This window comes from Phaseolus vulgaris, chromosome 5, assembly GCF_051622355.1.
Source record: "Phaseolus vulgaris cultivar YP4 chromosome 5, ASM5162235v1, whole genome shotgun sequence".
NCBI lineage: Eukaryota > Viridiplantae > Streptophyta > Magnoliopsida > Fabales > Fabaceae > Phaseolus > Phaseolus vulgaris.
In genome coordinates this window covers 12,594,585-12,604,867 of record NC_143502.1, presented here as the reverse complement: position 1 = coordinate 12,604,867, position 10,283 = coordinate 12,594,585, and the positions used below count along the sequence as shown (strand labels likewise).

Here is a 10,283-nt window from a genome sequence, read left to right as displayed (position 1 = left end):
TATAACCAAATTACGTAATACAATTTTTCTGATAACTTTACTTCATTTTATCATATGAATATTTGTAAATATAGTCATTATTTTACAAATATTAAAAATGTTTTTATAACTATTTTAATCAAAAGAATATTTTTTAAAATTTTCAATTTAGTGACCCAAGCCAATTACAATTAAATTGAGTGAGATGAATGAAACACTAAACAAAATTAAATAAATTCAACTCAATCCAATTAAATTTAATTTAAGAATATCCTTAATTTGATAATTTAATTATTTATTAAAGCTCACTCAACCCCAACACTAAATCTACATTCAATTCGGTGTGATTTCAATTTAATATAGAACATAAACCAAATCAATATTTTTTGTTGTTTTATTACTGAAAAAATAATAACAAAATTTTGTAAAATAAAAAACTTTGTTATTACATTTTTTATATTATTATCATGTTTATATTTTAAATTGATTTATAAAAATCACATAATTTTATAGTTAAAACTATAATAAAAACTTATTATTATTATTATTATTATATTTTGATAAATATAATTTCATTATAAAAACATTTCGTTTAATTTGTAAAATAAACTTTCACAAATATATACTTATATATGTGTATTTTATTAGTATTAACGATTTGGTTTGATTTTGGATAATTTTTATTTGTTAGATCGAAAATCAAACATCCAAATTTTTTTATTAGAGGTTGAATCACCCTAATTTAAGTTGTTTGAGTTAGATTATGAAGCAACTTAACTCTCTCTTTACACATATAGATGCTGTGCAGGGGACACTCCCTCTTCGCAACATAAATATGCGCCGCGACAACATTATATATATATATATATATATATATATATATATATATACTTTTTCCTAAGTGTTTTTTTTATTAATTATGTTGTTGCACAAATAATTGAATATCAATATAATTTTTTTACTACGTTAGTTCCATTTCGTCATCTTCCAAAACACACTCCCACGGTTCTCTCTAGCCTGCTTGCCCTAGATCCATGGCTTTCTTCTCCATACTTTGCTTCTCTTGCTGAGTTTCAGTGCTACCCTTTTCCACTATTTCCCATTGGGTGCCGAAAAATCCTTCAGGAGCTCTGTATCAAGTTGGAAATCCACTCTCACAAGGCTTTTAGGATCTGGGTATTGCTGTAAATTTGCTAGCTTTGATATCTTCTGGATTGTAAATTAGCAGGTTTTGCACTGGGGGAATTGTTATGCTGTACAAGTAACTCTCATTTTCAAGTTATCATTGTTTTTGCTTCAAGTGGGTAGGGTAAAGTAGTGATTTTTGTGGCCTGAGGTTTGATTTGTTGAATTGAGGGTTTATCTGTTAGTTAGATTCTGTATCTTCTTGGTGTTTTATGGATGGGTTGTGGGTTTTGTTTGCTGATTTGTGATCAAATCTGGGTTGCTACTGTAGCTAATGTTGTGATTTATTTTGTGTGACATGAGTTTGGTGGTTATGGGTACTGAAGAAGAGGATAATAAGATAGAAATATAGAAATCTGGAAATGCTATTAAAGGGGTGAATGTATTGAGAGTGGAGACTGGTTTGGTGAGAAGACGGGTTAGTTGGTTGGTGGGCATAATGGGTGGCATGTGTTGCAAGCCCTCCGCCATTGAAGACAGTAAGGAGAGTCCAAGGGAGCGTTTATCGAGCAAGGCTGTGTCGGACTTGCGTGTATCAAGGGGAACTTCATCGAGGAGGGAGGAAGTGTTTCGTGTAAAAGATAGATATGATAACAATGAGGGAAGAACTGCATTGATTGATAAGCAAGGGAATGGTTCTGTTAGAGTGCAAGGTGATAGTATTGAAAGGAAGAGGGAGAAAATGGAATATGCTGTTGCTCAACATCCGGGGATTGGTAGTGTTCCCAAAGCCATGGAAGGTGAGCAGGTTGCAGCTGGATGGCCCTCATGGCTGGCAGCAGTGGCTGGAGAGGCTATCAGGGGATGGCTGCCACGGCGTGCAGATTCTTTTGAGAAGTTGGATAAAGTAAACTTCTTTCATTGATCTGGCTGCTTAATTACATTATGCAATTCTTTGGTTTGATTCAGATAATTGCTTCTTTTTTCAATTGCAGCAGAGTATTCATTTAAACTTAAAAAAAGTTTAAATTCATTTTCTTTAATTACGTGATGTTACATTTTGTCCTGATCTTTTTGTCCCCCTTCTTTTAATTATCTATATTTTCAAAAGGAGAGATCAAGGACCAGCTTAATTTAAGGGAGTTTTTTTATATGTTGTTTTTCATTGCCTATAAAACAAATTTAAAAAAGAAAAAAAAGTGAAAACAATGTGTCATCTTTGTAATTATTAGTGAAAACTGAAAATATAAATCATACAGTTTCTTAAACTAATCACGGGCCAAGTGTTGTTTTCACCATGCTCTTTGCAAATGATCGAAAGAAGGAAGCAAAGTGAAGACAAATTTGTAATTATTAGTGTAGTTATAAAGTTTTTTTTTTTTTTATATATTTTATAGCTGACAAACAAAACACCCCAACTTCCCCACCTCCTCTTTTGGTTTTGAGAAAAAAAATTGCCGTGATTCTGGGCTAAGTTGAATTATCTTCCATAATCATGTACTCTTCCTTCAAATTGTTGACCAAAATTGCTTAATTTCTCTGCATAACTATTTTCAATGTCTAATCTGATGATAATTCTTGGTAAAGAAACTATCTCTAATTGATTTGGAATCCACCTCCCCCTTAATTTAATCAATGTACTTAGTGTCTATTGTTTACCAACAATGTAGTACATTCTGCAAGATACTATTTTTATACTGATCTTTTATCTTTATGATTTCATAATATAACAGTCAACACAAAATTATTTTATTGATGATTGAATATGCCTCTTATGTTTGTCTGTCATATATCCTCAATTTCATGCTCTAATGCTTTTGAAATAAAATTTAGTGGAATATAAGAATTGTGCACTTGTAATTTTCAGATATTTCCACAGTTATCTTTGTCCTTGATTTCACGTTACTTCTATGTGAACACATCTCTTGTATGCTATGTAACCATGAATGATAAATTGATAATTTTTTTCCATTCTCTAATGTGCAGATTGGACAGGGAACTTATAGCAATGTTTATAGAGCTCGTGATCTTGAACAGAAAAAGATTGTTGCTTTGAAAAAAGTGAGGTTTGATAATCTTGAGCCTGAGAGTGTTCGCTTCATGGCAAGGGAAATTCACATTCTGCGTAGGCTTGATCATCCAAATGTCATAAAATTGGAAGGCTTGGTTACATCAAGGATGTCTTGCAGCTTATACCTTGTTTTTGAGTACATGGAGCATGACTTGGCTGGGCTTGCATCACATCCTGGACTGAAGTTTACTGAAGCTCAGGTAATTTCTGAAGCATCCTTATGTTTTATTTCTCTCTTTCCATTTTACTGCAAATCTAACCCACCATGTATTCCAGGGAGAATATTGGTTCTCTAATTTTTATTTGATGTCATAGGCAACCAAAGATTTCTTTTCTATCATGATGTTTGTACTTTTAATTTAAGCTAATTGCTGATTTATTCCTAAATTAATTCTCTGAAATTTATTCTCCATTTAAAATGAGTCTAATTAAAGCAAGTGGAAGAAATTAAATGAAGACTAAAATTTCCACTAAAGACTAACAGTTAACTGAAAAAAGGCTACAAAAGATAACACAAAAAAAGAAAGAAAAAGAATCCAGTTTTAATTATTTAAATTTAGAGGAAGAAACTTAGTGAAGGGCGAAGATAAACCTATTTCAAACAGAATGCTATGCTACAACACAAATAAAAAATTCAGAGATTTAATTTCCTATTGGATCTTGGCAGGTTAAATGTTACATGCAGCAACTTTTACGTGGACTTGATCACTGCCACAGCTGTGGTGTACTGCACCGTGACATTAAGGGTTCCAATCTTTTGATTGACAACAATGGGATATTGAAAATTGCAGACTTTGGTTTGGCAAGCTTTTTTGATCCTAGTCAAGCTCAGCCATTGACGAGCCGAGTTGTCACTCTTTGGTATAGGCCTCCTGAGCTTTTGCTTGGAGCCACTTATTATGGCACTGCTGTAGACTTATGGAGTACAGGTTGCATACTTGCTGAGCTGTATGCTGGGAAGCCTATAATGCCTGGAAGAACTGAGGTATGCAAGCTTAGATTATTCTGTTTAAATGTGGAATTTGACCATTTTCCTTCTTATCATCTGTTCAAAATAACTATGGTACACTGTGAAACTTTGTTGATTACAACCGGTCAACAGCTGAAGAAGAAAATATTGGTAGTAGTAGTAGCTGAAAAGAAACCATTTCTTAAATATCATGTTATTCACGTATATTCTATTCATGTTATTCTGTGATGTTATGCATATATAAGTAACTTGGTTGTATCATAAAATAATTAGAAACTACAATTTTTGTCTTGCAGGTGGAGCAATTACATAAAATTTTTAAACTTTGTGGTTCACCTTCTGAGGACTATTGGAGAAAATCAAAGTTGCCTCATGCAACAATATTTAAGCCTCAACAGCCCTATAGACGATGTGTTTCTGAAACATTCAAGGACTTTCCTACACCTGCAATAGAATTGATAGAGACTCTTTTATCCATAGATCCTGCTGATCGTGGAACTTCAGCATCTGCGTTGAGTAGTGAGGTGTGAAATTCTTGAGTGCCTGTTATATTATTCACTATTTTTCTGTTCTTTTTTCTAACTCAAGGCAACTCTATCAACACTGAGAGTGGATGTTCATGTTGGTGTTGGGAAAAACATTGGTTTAACTATGTTAGCAAAGATATGTCGTGGATTCCTCTATTAGTTGCAAACCAAATGTCTATGACATCTTTGTGCAGATATACATAACTTATATAAAAATCTCTACCCCTGTTCTCTATCATCTCCTTATCTTGTGTATCACTGCAAATATACACCAGTATTGTGGCTATTGTCTCCAGAGCCTTAATATCGTAAAAAATTAGTTTGTATAACCGAAAATTGATGTTTTGGTTGGTAGTTATTCACCATTTCTTGCTCAACAAACGTTTTGCAGTGCATTTATGGTACTAGAGTATATTTTTCAAACTTCAGTATGCACTGCTCTTGACTCTCCTATTGGTTTACTTGTAATTTAGTTCTTCTCAACAAAGCCTCTACCTTGTGATCCCTCAAGCTTACCAAAGTATCCTCCTAGCAAAGAATTTGATGCCAAAGTACGGGATGAAGAAGCTAGAAGGTGTGTTCAATTTTGGTGTGGAATTGTACTCATTTATATTCAAATGTATTTGTAAAATTTGCACTTTTGAAGGTTAATCCATGCCATTGTTTGTGTCTATTTTTGTCTAAAATTTTGGTTATTTCCAAAGTGCAACAATTAACTTTGGGAATATGGAAGAAAGGAATCTTCTATTATTTGTTTAAACTAAATCTTTCACACAATCCTCAGTCTCCCCTGTCCCTTAATATCCAAAATTTTACTTCCAAAATGTAGGGTGACTGCAACAACACTGTCAACGTTACTTATAGAGCAGAGAATTTTTTTTTTAATGTTCGTTGTGATTCACGATACTGGGTATACAGAAGCTACAATAAGTGTAGCTGAACTATACTGGTTCTTAGAATCAGAATGGTGCTTATTACTTCTGCTAACATGTTCGCATTGGCTGGGCTCTTTTATTCATTGTCCTTAAGTGCATGCTTAGGTTTTGGTTATGATGTTTGCAGACAAGGAGGAGCAGGAGTCAAGGGCCAGAGGCATGATCCTGAGAGAAAAGGAACAAGAGAATCACGAGCCATTCCTGCACCTGATGCCAATGCTGAACTGGTCTTGTCAATGCAGGTTTGTTCATTTTTAGTTGTTGAGCTAACCCCTCTTGGTCATTGAGATTTGTCATTGCTGTTTGTGGATAATATCTTTCCTCCAGTTGAGATCAGTTAAATTTTAAATTACATGAATATCTTTTTCTCGATTTGCAATTTAATATCTCTGGCGTTTTGGAGAAATAATGATGATTTAGTGTCTGTCTCCATTTCTGACTCACCTATGAGAGCATTTCACCTTAGATAGAGCAGAAGACACAGTTATTCCACTAGGTGGACTGTGTCTTGGAGTTGAACTGAAAAATAAAAATAAAGAGTAAAAGAGTTTATAGTTTTCTTGGGCATCTATAAATTAGTTCCTAAAGGATGATCCTTTGAAGCACCTCTTACTATTTCACAACTTGATAAATCTGTGCAATAGTGCACACTGAATGAGATGAAAACTTTTTACTATACACACTTCTACCGTGTACTGTGATGTCCTTGTTTTGGCTTTCTTCCTTTGCTGAATATTTATATTATTTTCCTATAAGTTCTGAATTTATTTCACACTTCCTTTTGGAAAATCTTTATCTTTGCATTCTGTGTGCTCATTCATTTTTTTTTCTCATTAGATTTGTTTTTTTATATAGCTGAAAGCATAAATAACCATGGTAGTTAGAATCTTACGATTCGTACGATACGAATTGCGATTCGATTCAAAACAGGACCTTATCGATTCAAATCGGGTCCTGAATCGTTTTTGGGCATGAATCAGACCATGAATCGTGTGAATCATGGATTCTCGATTCTATTTCCGATTCGGTTCCGATATTTTCGAATCAATCATATTCTGGAAAATTCGAAAAAGGAAACGAAAGATAGTGAAAATCCAAAAAAAAAAAAAAAAGATAGTGAAAATCCGAAAAAAAAGAAGATAGTGAAAATCCAAAAAAGAAGATGAAAGATTTAATTTTTTCCAAAAATCTAAAAAAACTTAATAAAAAGAACAAAACGGACAGTCACAGAGACCATGAATTTGCCTATAAAAGTCAAGAACGCCGTGGAGAAGAATGCAGTGGGGAGAATAGAAAAGTCATGAACATTTTAACTTCATATTTTGATTTTTGATTTAAAAATATATCATATTTTATCTATTATGTATCTTAATATTCATAATAAGATTTGATTCACAATTCAAAAAAATCGAAAATCGAAAAATGATTCACGATTCGAATCTCGATTCTATAACCATGTAAATAACAATTTTTTTTTTTGCAGAAGAGGCAAGGGCAAGCTAATTCTCAGAGCAGGAGTGAGAAGTTTAACCCTCATCCTGAAGAAGTTGCTTCTGGATTTCCCATTGATCCCCCTAGACCATCACAAGCTGCAGCAGTAAGTGTGGATCCCCCTGTTCATCAACATAAAAGAGCCTCCCATTCAGGTCCACTGACTCACCGTGCAGCATGGGCAAAAGCTGGCAAGAACCAGGACGATGCTCCCAAGATTTCAATGGGAGGAGACTTATCAACAATATCAGGCTTAGTTGCGGCAAGGAGGAGTATGTTGTCTGATGATCGCAGAGAAAGGTCTGGATCATCACAAGCAGAGGCTCAAAAACTGATAAGCAGGTTCCCAGGATCCTTCAAGGAGGCCTCTGAGTCAATGTTGCAACAGGATCAGAAGCATCATGCACATGCTCCTCAAAAGGAAGAAGGAAGAGCCAGCAGCAACAAAGACTCAAGTCTTGTAAGTAGTTTCATTTCTTCCTTCCTTCCCTTTCCATCTTGATTTTTTGTCTTGAGTGGTTATGTCCACTTGGATACATGGTTAATTATGTGTAAATATGATTTACTTTTTCTCACAAGTGCTTAAGAATAAATACACGTAATTATAGTGACATGAGTTTATTGAAATGCTAATGGTGGTTAACTTTGCCTCGCAAGTGGTTAGTAGAATCAAGTTATTGAGTGTCACATGTGGTTAACTACATGTGTAAATGGGTGGAATTTGCCTTACTAGTGGTTGAGATCAAATAAATGTGATTGTATATAATCATTGATGTGGTTAATAACATAACAACACTATTGAAATGTTTATCTGTAGTTAACTTCTTCTTGCCATCATCTATTTCTATCTTGATATTCACATCTTGATTCTAGTTTTGTCTAAATGTTATGCTTGCATTATCTTATCACAATCCTGCAGGTTGGTTATGGCTCCAAGGGTCATAAAATTCATTATTCTGGCCCTCTGCTAGTTCCATCAAGCAACATGGATCAGATGTTGAAGGACCATGACCGCCAAATCCAAGAGGCGGTTCGAAGATCAAGATTAGACAAGGCAAAGATGAGAAGACTCCAAGCTGAGGGAAACCAGATAACCAATTCATTATTTGTTTCTGGTCGTTGAGTGTAGAACCTGATGCTGCAAAGCATCTAAGCATCATTTTAAGAATATTTGATTCTTTTTTTTGCCCCTTTTTTTTCTTCTTTTCTATTTTGCCTGTACAGGGAGTTAGTATCCCTCAATGCCCTTCTGTGGCCATGTTAGGTAACTCTAGCTCAGAACTCTTCCCTCCACTTTGTCACATCCCCATGTATTTTCCTTCCACTTACAATCATTATATGGCCATTCTTGCAAAGCTTATCAACATAAGCTGTAGTAGAATATTGGGAAACCTTGTCTTACTTGTGTTTAACTTACGATAGAGTAATTATCACTGTTGTTAAGTTGTTAAGATGGCTATGCATTTATGTATATATATATATATATATCTGTATTCTGTGTCACATGCCCTTCTCTCAAGGATGCATCATTTTGGTACATGATTGCATAATATATATTATAAATGCAATTAACAGAATTCCAAGCCTTTTATGGTGGCAATAATTTTTGGACATACTAAAAAGAGATGTTGTTGCCGAAAAGGAATCTGGGTATAACTAGGTGTCTACATGAACTCAGTCTATTACTTAACATAGATCTATATTTTGAAGAACTTCAAACATTTTTTTGGCTGATTAGACCTGGTAGAATGAATTAATTACCCACAATTTTTTTTCTCATCAACACACTTTAGGGGATTACTGCACATGTTCAATCTGCAATTCCAAAACTAATATGTTGCATGCAAATACCGAAAGTATCTTTAGTGATATTAATGAATATATGTTTTAGTACATTCTTTCTAATACTCTTTATTATTGTTTGGATTTTATTTAAAATTACAAAATAACGGTGAGATCCATTAAATAAGAAACTAGGTCGCTAATTTTTTTGTCTTTTAACAAATATTAGTTAATAAATAAATTGTTTCTAATTAAATCTCAAAAAAATTATTGTCCAAGAGTGTTACTAACATTTTTTTAGATAAATTAGTTACTTATCTCAACACTCATTCCTCCAAATTAAAAGCGTTTTCTTTGTAAGCCCTGATTTAAAACATTGCATATAATGGGTGTTTCTTCCTCCACCCCATCAAAGTTCTTCCTACACCCCCTCAAATAAGTGAAAATGTCCCATCTAATTCTATCTTAGTTCGAAAAGTTCTTTAGAATATATTCTGAAAAAGTTATTCTAGAAAACACATTCTGGAACGTGTTATATACGTTTCGAAAAGTTTATTCTGAAAATATTTTTTCAGAAAATGTTTTCCAGAAATTTTGTTTCTTTCCAGAAAACGTTTTCTAGAACACATTTCATAAATTCTGAAGAGGGTGTTCCGAAAAAGTAGTCCGGAAGTCATTTAAAAAAGAGGTAAAATAGTCTTTTTGAAAATTGATGAGGTGTAGGAAGAGTTTTGATAGGGTGCAAGAAGAAACACCATGCATTTAGTTTATCAGCAGATTATACATGGCAAATGCTCCCTGCACCCAACACTTTTCAACACTTTTGAACCTGCACCCAACATAATTTCAAAAATTCCGAAAATATCCTTTATTCCGGAAATAAAAATCTGAAATTGAAAATAATGCATTCCAGAAAAATAAATCTGGAAGAGATTTTTGTGTTTCAGATATAAAAATTCGGAAAAAGAAAATCAAAATCCCATTCCGGATAAAAAAATCCAGAACTGAAAATAATACATTCCGAAAAAAATTATCCGAAAGAGATTATTGTTTTATGGAAAAAGGGGTCCGAAATGTAATTTTATATGTACCCTATTTTTTTAAGGGTATTTTCGGTTTTTCCCTGTGATTGGGTGTAGTGATATGGTGCAGGAAGCAATTGCCATTATACATTTGGGTTAAGAGCCATCATATTCAGGTTCAGTGCAAAAATAAAAGGCACATTCTCCCTACACCTCTATACCTTCTCCCTTATCTCCATAATTTTTAATTTCAACACCACCTTTTTGAGTATATGTTAGGGTTTTGTTTTGGTGGAGAGTGTAGTAACTTCTTCTTCATGTTCAAGTGGTCTTGGGTGCTTGTGGTGGTTGCTGGTGGTGGACGTTGGAGGTTAAGATCAA

The 10,283-nt window shown here is 33.7% G+C and overlaps 1 protein-coding gene across 2 annotated transcripts; it reads left to right on the top strand.

The window, feature by feature from the left end:
- Positions 1-803: 803 nt before the first annotated feature.
- LOC137835272 (Protein kinase superfamily protein) lies at positions 804-8,549 on the top strand. 2 transcript variants are annotated; one of them, XM_068643703.2, is made up of 8 exons: positions 804-2,011; positions 3,091-3,375; positions 3,843-4,160; positions 4,442-4,669; positions 5,146-5,246; positions 5,735-5,849; positions 7,091-7,558; positions 8,018-8,549. In XM_068643703.2, exons 1-8 carry the CDS (start codon positions 1,604-1,606, stop codon positions 8,219-8,221), a joined length of 2,127 nt encoding a protein of 708 aa, XP_068499804.2. In that variant the 5' UTR covers positions 804-1,603; the 3' UTR covers positions 8,222-8,549. The 2 variants fall into 2 exon arrangements, 1 of the variants encoding a protein (XP_068499804.2); XR_016520748.1 differs by lacking the exon at positions 5,146-5,246 and having other exon boundaries at positions 879-2,011.
- The last annotated feature ends 1,734 nt before the right edge of the window (positions 8,550-10,283 follow it).